At 50.0% G+C, this 24,282-nt stretch overlaps 1 protein-coding gene across 2 annotated transcripts in view; it reads right to left on the bottom strand.

Moving 5' to 3' along the window:
* Nucleotides 1-24,282, bottom strand: part of LOC130347721 (transcription factor SOX-5-like) — a 335,063-nt gene that overhangs the window by 80,989 nt on the left and 229,792 nt on the right. For both annotated transcript variants that reach the window (XM_056554667.1, XM_056554668.1), the window contains exon 6: nucleotides 6,117-6,243. In XM_056554667.1, coding sequence (XP_056410642.1) covers nucleotides 6,117-6,243 — 127 coding nt within the window. The remainder of the gene's footprint in view (nucleotides 1-6,116; nucleotides 6,244-24,282) is intronic.

Genomic DNA, 24,282 nt, shown 5'->3' with positions numbered 1-24,282 from the left:
CATACAGGGGGCGCTCCAGAACACAGAGCTCATACAGGGGGCGCTCCAGAACACAGAGCTCATACAGGGGGCGCTCCAGAACACGGAGCTCATACAGGGGGTGCTCCAGAACACGGAGCTCATACAGGGAGCGCTCCAGAACACAGAGCTCATACAGGGGGGCGCTCCAGAACACGGAGCTCATACAGGGGGCGCTCCAGAACACAGAGCTCATACAGGGGGCGCTCCAGAACACGGAGCTCATACAGGGGGCACTCCAGAACACAGAGGTCATACAGGGGGCGCTCCAGAACACAGAGGTCATACAGGGGGCGCACCAGAACACGGAGCTCATACAGGGGGCGCTCCAGAACACAGAGCTCATACAGGGGGTGCTCCAGAACACAGATCTCATACAGGGGGCACTCCAGAACACAGGTCATACAGGGGGCGCTCCAGAACACAGAGCTCATACATGGGGAGCTCCAGAACACAGAGCTCATACAGGGGGCGCTCCAGAACATGGAGCTCATACAGGGGGCGCTCCAGAACACGGAGCTCATACAGGGAGCGCTCCAGAACACAGAGCTCATACAGGGGGCGCTCCAGAACACAGAGCTCATACAGGGGGGCGCTCCAGAACACGGAGCTCATACAGGGGGCGCTCCAGAACACAGAGCTCATACAGGGGGCGCTCCAGAACACGGAGCTCATACAGGGGGCACTCCAGAACACAGAGGTCATACAGGGGGCGCTCCAGAACACAGAGGTCATACAGGGGGCGCACCAGAACACGGAGCTCATACAGGGGGCGCTCCAGAACACAGAGCTCATACAGGGGGTGCTCCAGAACACAGATCTCATACAGGGGGCACTCCAGAACACAGGTCATACAGGGGGCGCTCCAGAACACAGAGCTCATACATGGGGAGCTCCAGAACACAGAGCTCATACAGGGGGCGCTCCAGAACATGGAGCTCATACAGGGGGCGCTCCAGAACACGGAGCTCATACAGGGAGCGCTCCAGAACACAGAGCTCATACAGGGGGCGCTCCAGAACACAGAGCTCATACAGGGGGCGCTCCAGAACACGGAGCTCATACAGGGGGCGCTCCAGAACACGGAGCTCATACAGGGGGCGCTCCAGAACACAGAGCTCATACAGGGGGCGCTCCAGAACACGGAGCTCATACAGGGGGCGCTCCAGAACATGGAGCTCATACAGGGGGCGCTCCAGAACACAGAGGTCATACAGGGGGCGCTCCAGAACACAGAGGTCATACAGGGGGCGCTCCAGAACACAGAGGTCATACAGGGGGCGCTCCAGAACACAGAGGTCATACAGGGGGCGCACCAGAACACGGAGCTCATACAGGGGGCGCTCCAGAACACAGAGCTCATACAGGGGGTGCTCCAGAACACAGATCTCATACAGGGGGCACTCCAGAACACAGGTCATACAGGGGGCGCTCCAGAACACAGAGCTCATACATGGGGAGCTCCAGAACACAGAGGTCATACAGGGGGTGCTCCAGAACACAGAGCTCATACATGGGGAGCTCCAGAACACAGAGCTCATACAGGGGGTGCTCCAGAACACAGAGCTCATACAGGGGACGCTCCAGAACACAGAGCTCATACAGGGAGCGCTCCAGAACACAGAACTCATAAAGGGGGTGCTCTAGAACACATAGCTCATTCAGGGGGTGCTCCAGAACACATAACTCATAAAGGGGGTGCTCTAGAACACATAGCTCATTCAGGGGTTGCTCCAGAACACATAGCTCATACAGGGGGTGCTCCAGAACACAGAGGTCATACAGGGGGTGCCACAGAACACATAGCTCATACCGGTGGGCACTCCAGAACACAGTGCTCATTCAGGGGGAGCTCCAGAACACAGCGCAGAGCTCATACAGGGGGCCCTACAGAACACAGAGCTCATACAGGGGGAACTCCAGAACACAGCACAGAGCTCATATAGGGGGTGCTCCAGAACACAGAGGTCATACAGGGGGCGCTCCAGAACACAGAGCTCATACAGGTGGTGCTCCAGAACACAGAGCTCATACAGGGGGCACTCCAGAACACAGAGGTAATACAGGGGGCACTCCAGAACACAGAGTTCATACAGGGGGCGCTCCAGAACACAGAGGTCATACAAGGGGCGCTCCAGAACACAGAGCTCATACAGGGGGCGCTCCAGAACACAGAGCTCATACAGGAGGCGCTCCAGAACACAGAGCTAATATAGGGGGCGCTCCAGAACACAGAGCTCATACAGGGGGTGCTCCAGATCACAGAGCTCACACAGGGGGTGCTCCAGAACACAGAGCTCATACAGGAGGCGCTCCAGAACACAGCACATAGCTCATACAGGGGGGTGCTCCAGAACACAGAGCTCATACAGGGGGTGCTCCAGAACACAGAGCTCATACATGGGGCCCTCCAGAACACATAGCTCATACAGGGGGCACTCCAGAACACAGAGTTCATACAGGGGGTGCTCCAGAACACAGAGCTCATACAGGGGGCGCCCCAGAACTCATACAGGTGGGCACTCCAGAACACAGTGCTCATTCAGGGGGAGCTCCAGAACACAGCGCAGAGCTCATACAGGGGGCCCTCCAGAACACAGAACTCATACAGGGAGAGCTCCAGAACACGGAGCTCATACAGGGGGCGCCCCAGAACTCATACAGGTGGGCACTCCAGAACACAGTGCTCATTCAGGGGGAGCTCCAGAACACAGCGCAGAGCTCATACAGGGGGCCCTCCAGAACACAGAACTCATACAGGGAGAGCTCCAGAACACAGCACAGAGCTCATACATGGGGTGCTCCAGAACACAGAGCTCATACAGGGGGCGCCCCAGAACTCATACAGGTGGGCACTCCAGAACACAGTGCTCATTCAGGGGGAGCTCCAGAACACAGCGCAGAGCTCATACAGGGGGCCCTCCAGAACACAGAACTCATACAGGGAGAGCTCCAGAACACAGCGCAGAGCTCATACAGGGGGCCCTCCAGAACACAGAACTCATACAGGGAGAGCTCCAAAACACAGCACAGAGCTCATACAGGGGGTGCTCCAGAACACAGATGTCATACATGGGGTGCTCCAGAACACAGAGCTCATACAGGGGGCACTCCAGAACACAGCACAGAGCTCATACAGGGGGCACTCCAGAACACAGAGGTCATACAGGGGGCGCTCCAGAACACAGAGCTCATACAGGGGGCACTCCAGAACACAGAGCTCATACAGGGGGATCTCCAGAACACAGAGCTCATACAGGGGGGGGGGGGGGGCTCCAGTACACAGAACAGAGCTCATACAGGGGGTTCTCCAGAACACAGAGGTCATACAGGGGGGGCTCCAGTACACAGAAGAGAGCTCATACAGGGGGCGCTCCAGAACACAGAGCTCATACAGGGGGGGGGGGGGGGCTCCAATACACAGAACAGAGCTCATACAGGGGGTGCTCCAGAACACAGAGCTCATACAGGGGGCGCTCCAGAACACAGAGCTCATACAGGGGGGGGGGCTCCAGTACACAGAACAGAGCTCATACAGGGGGTGCTCCAGAACACAGAGGTCATACAGGGGGGGATCCAGTACACAGAAGAGAGCTCATACATGGGGTGCTCCAGAACACAGAGGTCATACAGGGGGAGCTCCAGTACACAGAAGAGAGCTCATACAGGGGGCGCTCCAGAACACAGAGCTCATACAGGGGGGGGGGGCTCCAATACACAGAACAGAGCTCATACAGGGGGTGCTCCAGAACACAGAGCTCATACAGGGGGCGCTCCAGAACACAGAGCTCATACAGGGGGGGGGGCTCCAGTACACAGAACAGAGCTCATACAGGGGGTGCTCCAGAACACAGAGGTCATACAGGGGGGGATCCAGTACACAGAAGAGAGCTCATACAGGGGGCGCTCCAGAACACTCATAACTTTATATGAAGTTTTATCACTTCAGTGGACTTTGAATCATCATGGTAAAAATTAGGAGCCAAGTGGCATTGGGGCAGGGGCATGCGCACGGCCGGGGTGCGAATGTGCGCGGCACTTCTGATGCCAAAAACCTGATTAACGGGGATCGGCTTAAAGTGACATGACAACATATCTAGAGTCTCTATGCAATGAATAAGGATCAGCGGAGCGTTTTGCGTTTGGCCGCTGATATGATTTTCTCTTCGGCTGATGATACAGAATAGATTATGGTGGAGAAGTCATGAAGTCTTCCAGGAGAGCGTCCGACTAAAGAGCCGCAGATAAAGTCACTGGAGAGGGGTTCTTTTGATTATACACAGTGGGGATCAAAAGTTTGGGCCCCCAGGTAAAAGTTTGTATTAATGTGCATAAAGAAGCCAAGAAAATATGGAAAAATCGCCAAAAGGATCAAATTACAGATTAGACATTCTTATAATATGTCAACAAAAGTTTCATTTTTCCATCATTTACACTTTCATAATAACCGAAAACAAAAAAAAGGCGTCTGCAAAAGTTTGTGCCCCCTGCAGAGTTAATATCTTGTACTGCCCCCTTTGGCAAGTATCACAGCTTGTAAACGCTTTTTGTAGCAGGAGTCTTTCAGTTCTTGTTTGAGGTATCTTTGCCCATTCTTCCTTTCAAAAGTCTTCCAGTTCTTTGAGATTTCTGGGCGGTCTGTCACGCACTGCTCTTTTAAGGACTATCCATAGATTTTCAATGATGTTGAGGTCAGGAGATAGTGAAGGCCATTGCAAAACCTTCAGTTTACGCCTCTTGATGTAATCCCCCGTGGATTTCGAGGTGTGTTTAGGATCATTATCCATTTGTAGAAGCCATCCTCTCTTTAACTTCAGCTTTTTCACAGATGGCATCAAGTTAGCATCCAAAATTTGCTGAAAATGTATTGAATCCATTTTTCCTTCTACTCGTGAGATGTTCCCTGTGCCACTGGCTGCAATACAACCCCAAAGCATGATTGATCCACCCCCATGCTTAACAGTTGGACAGAGGTTCTTTTCATTAAATTCTGTTCCCCTTCTTCTCCAAACGTACCTTTGCTCATTCCGGCCAAAAAGTTAAATTTTAACCTCATCGGTCCACAGAACTTGTTTCCAAAATGCATCAGGCTTGTCTATATGTTCATTTGCAAAGTTCAAACGCTGATTTTTGTAGTGAGGACGTAGAAGAGGTTTTCTTCTGGTGACTCTTCCATGAAGACCATATTTGTACAAGTATCTCTTTATAGTGGCATAGTGTACCACAACTCCAGTGTCTGCCAGATCTTTCTGGAGGGAATGTGCAGTCAAACGTGGGGTTTGAATTGTTTTTCTCACAATCCTGCGAGCTGTTCTGTCTGATATTTTTCTTGGTCTTCCAGATCTTGCTTTAACTTCCACTGTTCCTGATGACTGACATTTCTTAATTACATTCCGAACAGAGGATATTGACATCTGAAAACATTTTGCTATCTTCTTATAGCCTTCTCCAGCGTCAACTATTTTCAGTTTCAGATTTCTAGACAACTGCTTAGAAGAACCCGTGGTGCTGATTGTTGGGGCAAGGTCAGATGAGTCTGGGCATTTATAACCTTTGAGATTGACATCACCCGGTCTTCCCAGATGATGATTGAGAACAATCCATGACACTGGCAGGTCTCAGCTCTGTAAAGGGGGCAGTGCATGCTATAAATTCTGCAGGGTGCACAAACTTTTGCAGACGCCATTTTTTAGTTTTCTGTTATTTTGAAAGTGTAAATGATGGAAATAAAATGTAACTTTTGTTGACATATTATAAGAAGGTCTAATCTGTAATTTGATGCCTTTTGGAGATTTTTCCATCTTTCCTTGGCTTCTTTATGACATTAATACACATTTTTACCTGGGGGGCCCAAACTTTTCATCCCCACTGTACATACATATATATATATATATATATATATATATATATATATATATATATATATGGGGGGGTTGTACTAGGCGGCATTTTATAGGCTGATACATGGTGTATTCATTAAATTATACTCTGAAAGGGCCAGTACCCCAGACAGCGGCTGATGGTGACCTCTGACCCCTCCTGCCTGGGATCCATCAATTAGCGGATCTGGGGGATACATTGGGGTCTCCAGTACTTACTGCATCCGGCTTTATAGCTGAATCCAGGAGGGATGAGGAAGCCCTGCTGGGCGGCTGCTGCGGCCGCTAACGTCCTCTGGTCTGGGGGGAACACGGGGATCATAAGGGGGGGCAGCTGACCCTGGACCTGCAAGAGAAAAGAAGACGTCATATATCTACAACATGTGATGTACATCCTGGGCGCCATAAATGGCGCAATCACATGGGGCGGTAAAAGACATTGTACAGAGAACAGCAGATGCCATAGATACATCCTGTATATACCCTCCAGCGTACAGGATGTATATAGTCTCCATGGTGTATATAGTATCCTGTATATACCCTCCAGCATACAGGATGTATATAGTCTCCATGGTGTATATAGTATCCTGTATATACCCTCCAGCATACAGTATGTATATAGTCTCCATGGTGTATATAGTATCCTGTATATACCCTCCAGCATACAGGATGTATACAGTCTCCATGGTGTATACAGTATGTATGTATATAATATTCTGTATATACCCTCCAGCATACAGTATGTATATAGTCTCCATGGTGTATATAGTATCCTGTATATACTCTCCAGCATACAGGATGTATACAGTCTCCATGGTGTATATAGTATGTATGTATATAGTATCCTGTATATACCCTCCAGCATACAGTATGTATATAGTCTCCATGGTGTACATAGTATCCTGTATATACCCTCCAGCATACAGGATGTATACAGTCTCCATGGTGTATACAGTATGTATGTATATAATATTCTGTATATACCCTCCAGCATACAGTATGTATATAGTCTCCATGGTGTATATAGTATCCTGTATATACCCTCCAGCATACAGGATGTATACAGTCTCCATGGTGTATACAGTATGTATGTATATAGTATCCTGTATATACCCTCCAGCATACAGGATGTATATAGTCTCCATGGTGTATATAGTATCCTGTATATACCCTCCAGCGTACAGGATGTATACAGTCTCCATGGTGTATACAGTATGTATATAGTATCCTGTATATACCCTCCAGAATACAGTATGTATATAGTCTCCATGGTGTATATAGTATCCTGTATATACCCTCCAGCATACAGGATGTATACAGTCTCCATGGTGTATACAGTATGTATGTATATAGTATCCTGTATATACCCTCCAGCATACAGGATGTATATAGTCTCCATGGTGTATATAGTATCCTGTATATACCCTCCAGCGTACAGGATGTATATAGTCTCCATGGTGTATACAGTATGTATGTATATAGTATCCTGTATATACCCTCCAGCATACAGGATGTATACAGTCTCCATGGTGTATACAGTATGTATGTATATAGTATCCTGTATATACCCTCCAGCAAACAGGATGTATATAGTCTCCATGGTGTATATAGTTTCCTGTATATACCCTCCAGTACATAGAATGTATATAGTCTGCATGGTGTATATTGTATCCTGTATATACCCTCCAGCATATAGAATGTATATAAACTGTATGGTGTATATAGTATCCTGTATATATCCTCCAGCGTATAGAATGTATATAGTCTGCATGGTGTATATTGTATCCTGTATATACCCTCCAGCGTATATAATGTATATAGTGTGCATGGTGTATATTGTATGTATATAGCACCCCATATATAACATGTATACAGTCTCCATCCTATATATATTATGTATACAGTCTCCATCCTATATATATTATGTATACAGTCTCCATCCTATATATTATGTATACAGTCTCCATCCTATATATTACATGTATACAGTCTCCATCCTATATATATATGTATACAGTCTCCATCCTATATATAATATGTATACAGTCTCCATCCTATATATATTATGTCTACAGTCTCCATCCTATATATATTATGTCTACAGTCTCCATCCTATATATATATATTATGTATACAGTCTCCATCCTATATATAACATGTATACAGTCTCCATCCTATATATATATATATATATATATATATATATATATATATATATATATATATATATTATGTCTACAGTCTCCATCCTATATATATATATATATATATTATGTCTACAGTCTCCATCCTATATATAACATGTATACAGTCTCCATCCTATATATAACATGTATACAGTCTCCATCCTATATATATCATGTATACAGTCTCCATCCTATATATATTATGTATACAGTCTCCATCCTATATATATATTATGTATACAGTCTCCATCCTGTATATAGCACGCAGCGGCGTACACAACGCTCTATGCCGTATACATCGCGTACATAAGTGAACAGCTGTGGATTTTTTGCGTCGTTCCCTTCGGCAGGAAGCCATGAAACTTTTTTTTTAATGGTTTCCAAGGATAAAAGTGACTTTGCCAAGAGAAGAGGCTCCAAAAACAGCCTCAAAAACACTAATAGAAAGACAGATGGTTTCACGCTGAGCGCCCCTGCCAACCACGAAATAAATAAATAACCATCAAATGGATGTTATTGAGGCTGATTGTATCGTCCTCTCCTCACTGCCAGCCGCCATGTGCGCTCAGATGCTCAAGTCATGGCCGCCGCGTCCTTGTAGTGTCCACACATGGTGACAAGATGACATCTCCTCCGGGACTACAGAGAGTCCTGCTATACATCCCCCCACAGACAGGGGGCAGCCATATATATATATATATATATATATATATATACAGGGGGTGACATCATATACACAGGAGGTGACATCATATATACAGGGGGTGACATCATATATATATACAGGAGGTGACATCATATATACCGGGGGTGACATCATATATACAGGGGGTGACATCATATATACCGGGGGTGACATCATATATACAGGGGGTGACATCATATATATATACAGGAGGTGACATCATATATATATATACAGGGGGTGACATCATATACACAGGAGGTGACATCATATATACAGGGGGTGACATCATATATATATATACAGGAGGTGACATCATATATACCGGGGGTGACATCATATATACAGGAGGTGACATCATATATACAGGGGGTGACATCATATATATATATACAGGAGGTGACATCATATATACAGGAGGTGACATCATATATACAGGGGGTGACATCATATATATATATACAGGAGGTGACATCATATATACCGGGGGTGACATCATATATACAGGAGGTGACATCATATATACAGGGGGTGACATCATATATATATATACAGGAGGTGACATCATATATACAGGAGGTGACATCATATATACAGGGGGTGACATCATATATATATACATAGGATGTGACATCATATATACAGGAGGTGACATCATATATACAGGGGGTGACATCATATATATATATATACAGGAGGTGACATCATATATATATATATACAGGGGGTGACATCATATACACAGGAGGTGACATCATATATACAGGGGGTGACATCATATATATATACAGGAGGTGACATCATATATACAGGGGGTGACATCATATATACAGGAGGTGACATCATATATACAAGAGGTGACATCATATAAACAGGAGGTGACATCATATATATATATATACAGGTGACATCATATATACAGGGGGTGACATCATATATACAGGGGGTGACATCATATATACAGGAGGTGACCTCATATATACAGGGGTGACATCATATATACAGGAGGTGACATCATATATACAGGAGGTGACATCATATATACAGGAGGTGACATCATATATACCGGGGGTGACATCATATATACCGGGGGTGACATCATATATACAGGGGGTGACATCATATATACAGGAGGTGACATCATATATACAGGAGGTGACATCATATAAACAGGAGGTGACATCATATATACAGGAGGTGACATCATATATACAGGGGGTGACATCATATATACAGGGGGTGACATCATATATACAGGAGGTGACATCATATATACAGGAGGTGACATCATATATACAGGAGGTGACATCATATATACAGGAGGTGACATCATATATACAGGAGGTGACATCCTATATACAGGAGGTGACATCATATATACAGGAGGTGACATCATATATACAGGAGGTGACATCCTATAAACAGGAGGTGACATCATATATATATATATATATATATATATACAGGAGGTGACATCATATATACAGGAGGTGACATCATATATATATATATATATATATATATATATATATATATACAGGGGGTGACATCATATATACAGGAGGTGACATCATATATACAGGGGGTGACATCATATATACAGGAGGTGACATCATATATACAGGGGGTGACATCATATATACAGGAGGTGACATCATATATACAGGGGGTGACATCATATATACAGGAGGTGACATCATATATACCGGGGGTGACATCATATATACAGGAGGTGACATCATATATACCGGGGGTGACATCATATATACAGGAGGTGACATCAAATATACAGGAGGTGACATCACATATACAGGAGGTGACATCATATATACCGGGGTTGACATCATATATACAGGAGGTGACATCATATATACAGGAGGTGACATCATATACACAGGAGGTGACATCATATATACAGGGGGTGACATCATATATATATACAGGAGGTGACATCATATATACAGGGGGTGACATCATATATACAGGAGGTGACATCATATATACAAGAGGTGACATCATATAAACAGGAGGTGACATCATATATATATATATACAGGTGACATCATATATACAGGGGGTGACATCATATATACAGGGGGTGACATCATATATACAGGGGGTGACATCATATATACAGGAGGTGACATCATATATACAGGAGGTGACATCATATAAACAGGAGGTGACATCATATATACCGGGGGTGACATCATATATACAGGGGGTGACATCATATATACAGGAGGTGACATCATATATACAGGAGGTGACATCATATAAACAGGAGGTGACATCATATATACAGGAGGTGACATCATATATACAGGAGGTGACATCATATATACAGGGGGTGACATCATATATACAGGAGGTGACATCATATATACAGGAGGTGACATCATATATACAGGGGGTGACATCATATATACAAGAGGTGACATCCTATAAACAGGAGGTGACATCATATATATATATATATATATATACAGGAGGTGACATCATATATACAGGGGGTGACATCATATATACAGGAGGTGACATCATATATACAGGGGGTGACATATATACAGGAGGTGACATCATATATACAGGGGGTGACATCATATATACAGGAGGTGACATCATATATACCGGGGGTGACATCATATATACAGGAGGTGACATCATATATACCGGGGGTGACATCATATATACAGGAGGTGACATCAAATATACAGGAGGTGACATCACATATACAGGAGGTGACATCATATATACCGGGGTTGACATCATATATACAGGAGGTGACATCATATATACAGGAGGTGACATCATATACACAGGAGGTGACATCATATACACAGGAGGTGACATCATATATACAGGAGGTAACATAATACAAACAGTAGGTGACATTATATATACCGGGGGTGACATCATAGATACATGAGGTGACATCAAATATACAGGAGGTGACATCATATATATTATACAGGAGGTGACATCATATATACAGGAGGTGACATCATATATACAGGAGGTGACATCATATATATATATATATACAGGAGGTGACATCATATATACCGTGGGGTGACATCATATATACAGGGGATGACATCATATATACAGGGGATGACATCATATATACAGGAGGTGACATCATATATATTATACAGGAGGTGACATCATATACATAGGAGGTGACATCATATATACAGGATGTGACATCATATACACAGGAGGTGACATCATATATACAGGAGGTGACATCATATATGCAGGAGGTGACATCATATATATTATACAGGAGGTGACATCATATATATTATACAGGAGGTGACATCATATACATAGGAGGTGACATCATATATACAGGATGTGACATCATATACACAGGAGGTGACATCATATATACAGGAGGTGACATCATATATACAGGAGGTGACATCATATACACAGGAGGTGACATCATATACACAGGAGGGGACATCATATATACAGGGGGGACATCATATATACAGGAGGTGACATCATATATACAGGGGGGACATCATATATACAGGAGGTGACATCATATATACAGGGGGGACATCATATACACAGGAGGTGACATCATATGTACAGGAGGTGACATCATATATACAGGGGGTGACATCATATACACAGGAGGTAACATAATACAAACAGTAGGTGACATTATATATACCGGGGGTGACATCATATATACAGGAGGTGACATCATATATACAGGGGGGACATCATATGTACAGGAGGTGACATCATATATACAGGGGGTGACATCATATATACAGGAGGTGACATCATATATACAGGAGGTGACATCATATATACAGGGGGTGACATCATATATACAGGAGGTGACATCATATACACAGGATGTGACATCATATATACAGGGGGTGACATCATATATACAGGGGGTGACATCATATATACAGGAGGTGACATCATATATACAGGGGGTGACATCATATATAAAGGAAGTGACATTATATATACAGGGGGTGACATCATATATATATATATACAGGAGGTGACATCATATATACAGGGGGTGACATCATATACACAGGAGGTGACATCATATATACAGGAGGTGACATCATATACACAGGAGGTGACATCATATACACAGGAGGTGACATCATATATACAGGGGGTGACATCATATACACAGGAGGTGACATCATATACACAGGGGGTGACATCATATATACAGGAGGTGACATCATATACACAGGATGTGACATCATATATACAGGGGGTGACATCATATATACAGGGGGTGACATCATATATACAGGAGGTGACATCATATATACAGGGGGTGACATCATATATACAGGAGGTGACATCATATATACAGGGGGTGACATCATATATACAGGAGGTGACATCATATACACAGGAGGTGACATCATATACACAGGAGGTGACATCATATATACAGGGGGTGACATCATATACACAGGAGGTGACATCATATACACAGGGGGTGACATCATATATACAGGAGGTGACATCATATACACAGGATGTGACATCATATATACAGGGGGTGACATCATATATACAGGGGGTGACATCATATATACAGGAGGTGACATCATATATACAGGGGGTGACATCATATATACAGGAGGTGACATCATATATACAGGGGGTGACATCATATATATATATACAGGAGGTGACATCATATATACAGGAGGTGACATCATATACACAGGAGGTGACATCATATAAACAGGAGGTGACCTCATATATACAGGGGGTGACATCATATATACAGGGGGTGACATCATATATACAGGAGGTGACATCATATATACAGGGGGTGACATCATATATACAGGAGGTGACATCATATATACAGGGGGTGACATCATATACACAGGAGGTGACATCATATATACAGGAGGTGACATCATATACACAGGAGGTGACATCATATATACAGGAGGTGACATCATATACACAGGAGGTGACATCATATACACAGGAGGTGACATCATATACACAGGAGGTGACATCATATATACAGGAGGTGACATCATATACACAGGAGGTGACATCATATACACAGGAGGTGACATCATATATACAGGAGGTGACATCATATATGCAGGAGGTGACATCATATATACAGGGGGTGACATCATACATACAGGAGGTGACATCATACACACAGGAGGTGACATCATATATACAGGAGGTGACATCATATATACAGGAGGTGACATCATATACACAGGAGGTGACATCATCACATGTATACATATATATTATACAGAAGGTGAGTTTTCGCGTTCTCCCGTATTTGCGGTCTCGTTCGCTCGTCCATCGTTCTCTCGGCTCCGCCGCTGGGAACAGTTTTATTTCGCATTCTGCTCCCGACCACAGAACAATTACACAACAATTTTGGTTAACCAGAGAATGGCGCTGCGAGGAGGAAATGCTACCATGGAGGCCGGGGAGCGGGCGGCGCTGCTGATGGCGGGGGCGTTCTCCACCTCCAGCCTCATAAAGACGTAATTAATTACCAGACGTTTATTGACGGTTTTATCGCTGTCTGTAGAGCGGTTTTCATTATACGGCGAATCTCTAACAAGACAGAAACCAATTTCATCCTGGCGTAAATGATGAAGAGACAGATCCTGCCGAGAAGAGGAACAGCCGCCGCTCTGAGCTGCCAGCAGGAGCAGGACACACCTCACCACAACACCGGAGAAGCCTCGACACAACACAGGAGAGACCTCACCACAACACCTGAGAAGCCTCGCCACAACACCGGAGAGACCTCACCACAACACTGGAGAAGCCCCGCCACAACACCGGAGAGACCTCACCACAACACCGGAGAAGCCCTGCCACAACACCGGAGAGACCTCACCACAACACTGGAGAAGCCCCGCCACAACACCGGAGAGACCTCACCACAACACTGGAGAAGCCCCGCCACAACACCGGAGAGACCTCACCACAACACCTGAGAAGCCTCGCCACATCACGGGAGAGGCCTCGCCTTAACACCGGAGAAGCCTCGCCACAACACCGGAGAGACCTCCCCACAACACGGGAGAGGCCTCGCCACAACACCGGAGGGACCTCACCACAACACTGGAGAAGCCCCGCCACAACACCGGAGAGACCTCACCACAACACTGGAGAAGCCCCGCCACAACACCGGAGGGACCTCACCACAACACGGGAGAGGCCTCGCCACAACACCGGAGAAGCCCCGCCACAACACCGGAGAGACCTCACCACAACACTGGAGAAGCCCCGCCACAACACCGGAGAGACCTCACCACAACACTGGAGAAGCCCCGCCACAACACCGGAGAGACCTCACCACAACACCTGAGAAGCCTCGCCACATCACGGGAGAGGCCTCGCCTTAACACCGGAGAAGCCTCGCCACAACACCGGAGAGACCTCACCACAACACCGGAGAAGCCCCGCCACAACACCGGAGAGACCTCACCACAACACTGGAGAAGCCCCGCCACAACACCGGAGAGACCTCACCACAACACTGGAGAAGCCCCGCCACAACACCGGAGAGACCTCACCACAACACCTGAGAAGCCTCGCCACATCACGGGAGAGGCCTCGCCTTAACACCGGAGAAGCCTCGCCACAACACCGGAGAGACCTCACCACAACACGGGAGAGGCCTCGCCACAACACCGGAGGGACCTCACCACAACACCGGAGAAGCCTCGCCACAACACCGGAGAGACCTCACCACAACACCGGAGAAGCCTCGCCACAACACCGGAGGGACCTCACCACAACACGGGAGAGGCCTCGCCACAACACTGGAGAAGCCCCGCCACAACACCGGAGGGACCTCACCACAACACGGGAGAGGCCTCGCCACAACACCGGAGAAGCCCCGCCACATCACGGGAGAGGCCTCTCCTTAACACCGGAGAAGCCCTGCCACAACACCGGAGAAGCCTCACCACAACACCGGAGAAGCCTTGCCACAACACCGGAGAGACCTCACCACAACACCAGAGAAGCCTCGCCACAACACCGGAGGGACCTCACCACAACACGGGAGAGGCCTCGCCACAACACCGGAAAAGCCTCACCACAACACCGGAGAAGCCTCGACACAACACCGGAGAGACCTCACCACAACACCTGAGAAGCCTCGCAACATCACGGGAGAGGCCTCGCCTTAACACCGGAGAAGCCCCGCCACAACACCGGAGAAGCCTCACCACAACACCGGAGAAGCCTTGCCACAACACCGGAGAGACCTCACCACAACACCAGAGAAGCCTCGCCACAACACCAGAGAGACCTCACCACAACATCGGAGAAGGCTAGCCACAACACCGGAGAGACCTCACCACAACACCGGAGAAGGCTAGCCACAACACCGGAGAGACCTCTCCACAACACCAGAGAAGCCTTGCCACAACACGGGAGAGGCCTCGCCACAACACCAGAGAAGCCCGCCACAACACCGGAGAGACCTCACCACAACACCGGAGAAGCCTCGCCACAACACCGGAGAGACCTCACCACAGCACCTGAGAGACCTCACCACAACACTGGAGAAGCCTAGCCACAACACCGGAGAGACCTCACCACAACACTGGAGAAGCCTAGCCACAACACCGGAGAGACCTCACCACAACACTGGAGAAGCCTAGCCACATCACGGGAGAGACCTCACCACAACACCAGAGAAACCTCACCACAACACCGGAGAAGCCTCGCCACAACACCGGAGAGACCTCACCACAACACCAGAGAAGCCTCGCCGCATCACGGAAGAGGCCTCGCCACAACACTGGAGAAGCCTCACCAAAACACCAGAGAGACCTCACCACAACACCGGAGAAGCCTTGCCACAACACCGGAGAGACCTCACCACAACACCTGAGAAGCCTCGCCACAACACCGGAGAGACCTCACCACAACACCAGAGAAGCCTCGCCACAACACCGGAGAGACCTCACCACAACACTGGAGAAGCCTAGCCACAACACCGGAGAGACCTCACCACAACACCAGAGAAGCCTCGCCACAACACGGGAGAGGCCTCGCCACAACACCAGAGAAGCCTCGCCACAACACCGGAGAGACCTCACCACAACACCGGAGAAGCTTCGCCACAACACCGGAGAGACCTCACCACAACACCTGAGAGACCTCACCACAACACTGGAGAGACCTCACCACAACACCGGAGAAGCCTCGCCACAACACCGGAGAGACCTCCCCACAACACTGGAGAAGCCTAGCCACAACACCGGAGAGACCTCACCACAACACTGGAGAAGCCTAGCCACATCATGGGAGAGACCTCGCCACAAAACCGGAGAGACCTCACCAGAACACCAGAGAAGCCTCGCCACATCACGGGAGAGGCCTTGCCACAACACCGGAGAAGCCTCGCCACAACACCGGAGAGACCTCACCACAACACCGGAGAGGCCTCGCCACAACACCGGAGAGACCTCACCACAACATCGGAGAAGCCTGGCCACAACACCAGAGAGGCTTCGCCACAACACCGGAGAAGCCTCGACACAACAATGGAGAGACCTCGCCACAACACCGGAAAAGCCTCGCCACATCACGGGAGAGGCCTCACCACAACACTGGAGAAGCCTCGCCACAACACTGGAGAGGCCTCACCACAACACTGGAGAAGCCTCGCCACAACACTGGAGAGGCCTCACCACAACACTGGAGAAGCCTCGCCACAACACTGGAGAGACCTCACCACAACACCGGAGAAGCCTCGCCACAACACCGGATAGACCTCACCACAACACCGGAGAGAACTCACCACAACACCGGATAGACCTCACCATAACACCGGATAGACCTCACCACAACACCGGAGAAGCCTCACCACATCACCGGAGAGACCTCACCACAACACCGGAAAGGCCTCGCCTCAACACCGGAGAAGCCTCGCCACAACACCGGAGAGACCTCACCACAACACCGGAGAGACCTCACCACTACACCGGAGAGACCTCACCACAACACCGGAGAAGCCTCGCCACATCACGGGAGAGACCTCACCACAACACTGGAGAAGCCCCGCCACAACACCGGAGAGACCTCACCACAACACCGGAGAAGCCTTGCCACAACACTGGAGAGACCTCACCACAACGCCGGAGAAGCCTCGCCACAACATCGGAGAGGCCTCGCCACATCATGGGGTAGGCCTCACCACATCACCAGGCAGGCCTCACCACATCACTGGGCAGGCCTTGTCACACCACCAGGCACTTCTTGCCACCCTACCGGAAAGGTCTTGTCACACCACCGGGCAGGCCTAGCCACATCACTAGGCAGGTCTCACCACACCACTGGGCAGGTGTAGTCACACCACCAGACAGGTATAGTCACACCATCAGGCAGGCCTCACCACATCATGGGCAGGCCACGCCACACCACCGGGCAGGTCTCGCCACACCACCGGGCAGGTCTAGTCACATCACTGGGCAGGTCTCGCCACACCACCGGGCAGGTCTAGTCACATCACCGGGCAGGTCTAGTCATATCACCGGGCAGGTCTCGCCACAAAACCGGGCAGGTCTAGTCACATCACCATCCAGATCTCACCACACCATCGGGCAGGCACTTATTCGGGGGGGGGGGGGGGGGTGCACAATTATGCAACAATGTTTATTATTATTTTTTATTGGATTTTTAGGTCCATATTGCTGGTCTAGGGAGTCCATAGCATATCCCCTTCACCCCTCCTCCGTATCCACAGCATATCCCCCTCACCCCTCCTCCGTGTCCAAAGCATATCCCCCTCACCCCTCCTCTATGTTCACAGCATATCCCCCTCACCTCTTCTCCATGTCCACAGCATATCCCCCTCACCTCTTCTCCATGTTCACAGCCTATCCCCCTCATCTCTTCTCCATGTTCACAGCATATCCCCCTCACCTCTTCTCCATGTTCACAGCATATCCCCCTCACCTCTGCTCAATGTCCACAGCATATTCCTCTCACCTCTGCTCCGTGTCCACAGAATATCCCCTCACCTCTGCTCCGTGTCCACAGCATATCCCCCTCACCTCTGCTCCATGTCCACAACATATCCCCCTCACCTCTGCTCCATGTCCACAGCATATCCCCCTCACCTCTGCTCCATGTACACAGCATATCCCCTCACCTCTGCTCCGTGTCCACAGCATATCCCCTCACCTCTGCTCCATGTCCACAGCATATCCCCTCACCTCTCATCCGTGTCCACAGCATATCCCCCTCACCTCTGCTCCATGTCCACAGCATATCCCCTCACCTCTGCTCCATGTCCACAGCATATCCCCTCACCTCTGCTCCATGTCCACAGCATATCCCCTCACCTCTGCTCCATGTCCACAGCATATCCCCCTCACCTCTGCTCCATGTTCACAGCATATCCCATCACCTCTGCTCCGTGTCCACAGCATATCCCCTCACCTCTGCTCTGCAACCACAGCATATCCCCCTCACCTCTACTCCATGTCTACAGCATATCCCCCTCACCTCTGTTCCATGTCCACAGCATATCCCCCTCACCTCTGCTCCATGTACACAGCATATCCCCCTCACCTCTCATCCGTGTCCACAGCATATCCCCCTCACCTCTGCTCCATGTCCACAGCATATCCCCCTCACCTCTCCTCCATGTCATCAGCATATCCCCCTCACCTCTGCTCCATGTCCACAGCATATCCCCCTCACCTCTCCTCCATGTCCACAGCATATCCCCCTCACCTCTACTCCATGTCCACAGCATATCTCCCTCACCTCTGCTCCATGTCCACAGCATATACCCCTCACCTCTGCTCCATGTACACAGCATATCCCCCTCACCTCTCATCCGTGTCCACAGCATATCCCCCTCACCTCTGCTCCATGTCCACAGCATATCCCCCTCACCTCTGCTCCATGTCCACACCATATCCCCCTCACCTCTGCTCCATGTCCACAGCATATCCCCCTCACCTCTCATCCGTGTCCACAGCATATCCCCCTCACCTCTGCTCCATGTCCACAGCATATCCCCCTCACCTCTCATCCGTGTCCACAGCATATCCCCCTCACCTCTGCTCCATGTCCACAGCATATCCCCCTCACCTCTGCTCCGTGTCCACAGCATATCCCCCTCACCTCTCATCCGTGTCCACAGCATATCCCCCTCACCTCTGCTCCATGTCCACAGCATATCCCCCTCACCTCTGCTCCGTGTCCACAGCATATCCCCCTCACCTCTCATCTGTGTCCACAGCATATCCCCCTCACCTCTCATCCGTGTCCACAGCATATCCCCCTCACCTCTGCTCCATGTCCACAGCATATCCCCCTCACCTCTGCTCCGTGTCCACAGCATATCCCCCTCACCTCTCATCCGTGTCCGCAGCATATCCCCCTCACCTCTGCTCCATGTCCACAGCATATCTCCCTCACCTCTGCTCCGTGTCCACAGCATATCCCCCTCACCTCTACTCCATGTCCACAGCATATCCCCCTCACCTCTGCTCTGCAACCACAGCATATCCCCCTCACCTATGCTCCATGTCCACAGCATATCCCCCTCACCTCTGCTCCATGTCCACAGCATATCCCCTCACCTTTGCTCCGTATCCACAGCATATCCCCTCACCTCTGCTCCATGTCCACAGCATATCCCCCTCACCTCTGCTCCGTGTCCACAGCATATCCCCCTCACCTCTGCTCCATGTCCACAGCATATCCCCATCACCTCTGCTCCATGTCCACAGCATATCCCCTCACCTCTGCTCCGTGTCCACAGCATATCCCCCTCACTTCTGCTCTGCAACCACAGCATATCCCCCTCACCTCTGCTCCATGTCCACAGCATATCCCCCTCACCTCTGCTCCGTGTCCACAGCATATCCCCCTCACCTCTCATCTGTGTCCACAGCATATCCCCCTCACCTCTCATCCGTGTCCACAGCATATCCCCCTCACCTCTGCTCCATGTCCACAGCATATCCCCCTCACCTCTGCTCCGTGTCCACAGCATATCCCCCTCACCTCTCATCCGTGTCCGCAGCATATCCCCCTCACCTCTGCTCCATGTCCACAGCATATCTCCCTCACCTCTGCTCCGTGTCCACAGCATATCCCCCTCACCTCTACTCCATGTCCACAGCATATCCCCCTCACCTCTGCTCTGCAACCACAGCATATCCCCCTCACCTATGCTCCATGTCCACAGCATATCCCCCTCACCTCTGCTCCATGTCCACAGCATATCCCCTCACCTTTGCTCCGTGTCCACAGCATATCCCCTCACCTCTGCTCCATGTCCACAGCATATCCCCCTCACCTCTGCTCCGTGTCCACAGCATATCCCCCTCACCTCTGCTCCATGTCCACAGCATATCCCCATCACCTCTGCTCCATGTCCACAGCATATCCCCTCACCTCTGCTCCGTGTCCACAGCATATCCCCCTCACTTCTGCTCTGCAACCACAGCATATCCCCCTCACCTCTACTCCATGTCCACAGCATATCCCCCTCACCTCTGCTCTGCAACCACAGCATATCCCCCTCACCTCTGCTCCATGTCCACAGCATATCCCCTCACCTCTGCTCCATGTCCACAGCATATCCCCCTCACCTCTGCTCCATGTCCACAGCATATCCCCCTCACCTCTGCTCCATGTCCACAGCATATCCCCCTCACCTCTGCTCCATGTACACAGCATATCCCCCTCACCTCTCATCTGTGTCCACAGCATATCCCCCTCACCTCTGCTCCATGTCCACAGCATATCCCCCTCACCTCTGCTCCATGTCCACAGCATATCCCCCTCACCTCTGCTCCATGTCCACAGCATATCCCCCTCACCTCTGCTCCGTGTCCACAGCATATCCCCCTCACCTCTGCTCCGTGTCCACAGCATATCCCCCTCACCTCTGCTCTGCAACCACAGCATATCCCCCTCACCTCTACTCCATGTCCACAGCATATCCCCTCACCTTTGCTCCGTGTCCACAGCATATCCCCTCACCTCTGCTCCATGTCCCCAGCATATCCCCCTCACCTCTGCTCCATGTCCACAGCATATCCCCCTCACCTCTGCTCCATGTACACAGCATATCCCCCTCACCTCTCATCTGTGTCCACAGCATATCCCCCTCACCTCTGCTCCATGTCCACAGCATATCCCCCTCACCTCTGCTCCATGTCCACAGTATATCCCCCTCACCTCTGCTCCATGTCCACAGCATATCCCCCTCACCTCTGCTCCGTGTCCACAGCATATCCCCCTCACCTCTGCTCCGTGTCCACAGCATATCCCCCTCACCTCTGCTCTGCAACCACAGCATATCCCCCTCACCTCTACTCCATGTCCACAGCATATCCCCTCACCTTTGCTCTGTGTCCACAGCATATCCCCTCACCTCTGCTCCATGTCCACAGCATATCCCCCTCACCTCAGCTCCGTGTCCACAGCATATCCCCCTCACCTCTGCTCCATGTCCACAGCATATCCCCCTCACCTCTGCTCCATGTCCACAGCATATCCCCTCACCTCTGCTCCGTGTCCACAGCATATCCCCCTCACCTCTGCTCTGCAACCACAGCATATCCCCCTCACCTCTACTCCATGTCCACAGCATATCCCCCTCACCTCTGCTCTGCAACCACAGCATATCCCCCTCACCTCTACTCCATGTCCACAGCATATCCCCCTCACCTCTGCTCTGCAACCACAGCATATCCCCCTCACCTCTGCTCCATGTCCACAGCATATCCCCTCACCTCTGCTCCATGTCCACAGCATATCCCCCTCACCTCTGCTCCATGTCCACAGCATATCCCCCTCACCTCTGCTCTGCAACCACAGCATATCCCCCTCACCTCTACTCCATGTCCACAGCATATCCCCTCACCTTTGCTCCGTGTCCACAGCATATCCCCTCACCTCTGCTCCATGTCCACAGCATATCCCCCTCACCTCTGCTCCATGTCCACAGCATATCCCCCTCACCTCTGCTCCATGTACACAGCATATCCCCCTCACCTCTCATCTGTGTCCACAGCATATCCCCCTCACCTCTGCTCCATGTCCACAGCATATCCCCCTCACCTCTGCTCCATGTCCACAGCATATCCCCCTCACCTCTGCTCCATGTCCACAGCATATCCCCTCACCTTTGCTCCGTGTCCACAGCATATCCCCTCACCTTTGCTCCGTGTCCACAGCATATCCCCTCACCTCTGCTCCATGTCCACAGCATATCCCCCTCACCTCTGCTCCATGTCCACAGCATATCCCCCTCACCTCTGCTCCGTGTCCACAGCATATCCCCCTCACCTCTCATCTGTGTCCACAGCATATCCCCCTCACCTCTCATCTGTGTCCACAGCATATCCCCCTCACCTCTGCTCCATGTCCACAGCATATCCCCATCACCTCTGCTCCATGTCCACAGCATATCCCCTCACCTCTGCTCCATGTCCACAGCATATCCCCCTCACTTCTGCTCTGCAACCACAGCATATCCCCCTCACCTCTACTCCATGTCCACAGCATATCCCCCTCACCTCTGCTCTGCAACCACAGCATATCCCCCTCACCTCTGCTCCATGTCCACAGCATATCCCCTCACCTCTGCTCCATGTCCACAGCATATCCCCCTCACCTCTGCTCCATGTCCACAGCATATCCCCCTCACCTCTGCTCCATGTCCACAGCATATCCCCCTCACCTCTGCTCCATGTACACAGCATATCCCCCTCACCTCTCATCTGTGTCCACAGCATATCCCCCTCACCTCTGCTCCATGTCCACAGCATATCCCCCTCACCTCTGCTCCATGTCCACAGCATATCCCCCTCACCTCTGCTCCATGTCCACAGCATATCCCCCTCACCTCTGCTCCGTGTCCACAGCATACCCCCTCACCTCTACTCCATGTCCACAGCATATCCCCCTCACCTCTGCTCTGCAACCACAGCATATCCCCCTCACCTCTGCTCCATGTCCACAGCATATCCCCTCTCCTCTGCTCCATGTCCACAGCATATCCCCCTCACCTCTGCTCCATGTCCACAGCATATCCCTCTCACCTCTGCTCCATGTCCACAGCATATCCCCCTCACCTCTGCTCCGTGTCCACAGCATATCCCCCTCACCTCTGCTCCGTGTGCACAGCATATCCCCCTCACCTCTGCTCCATGTCCACAGCATATCCCCCTCACCTCTGCTCTGCAACCACAGCATATCCCCCTCACCTCTACTCCATGTACACAGCATATCCCCCTCACCTCTCATCCGTGTCCACAGCATATCCCCTCACCTCTGCTCCATGTCCACAGCATATCCCCCTCACCTCTGCTCTGTGTCCACAGCATATCCCCCTCACCTCTGCTCCATGTCCACAGCATATCCCCCTCACCTCTGCTCCGTGTCCACAGCATATCCCCCTCACCTCTACTCCATGTCCACAGCATATCCCCCTCACCTCTGCTCTGCAACCACAGCATAT

This window comes from Hyla sarda, unplaced genomic scaffold, assembly GCF_029499605.1.
Source record: "Hyla sarda isolate aHylSar1 unplaced genomic scaffold, aHylSar1.hap1 scaffold_85, whole genome shotgun sequence".
NCBI lineage: Eukaryota > Metazoa > Chordata > Amphibia > Anura > Hylidae > Hyla > Hyla sarda.
This window is presented reverse-complemented; position numbering and strand designations above follow the sequence as displayed.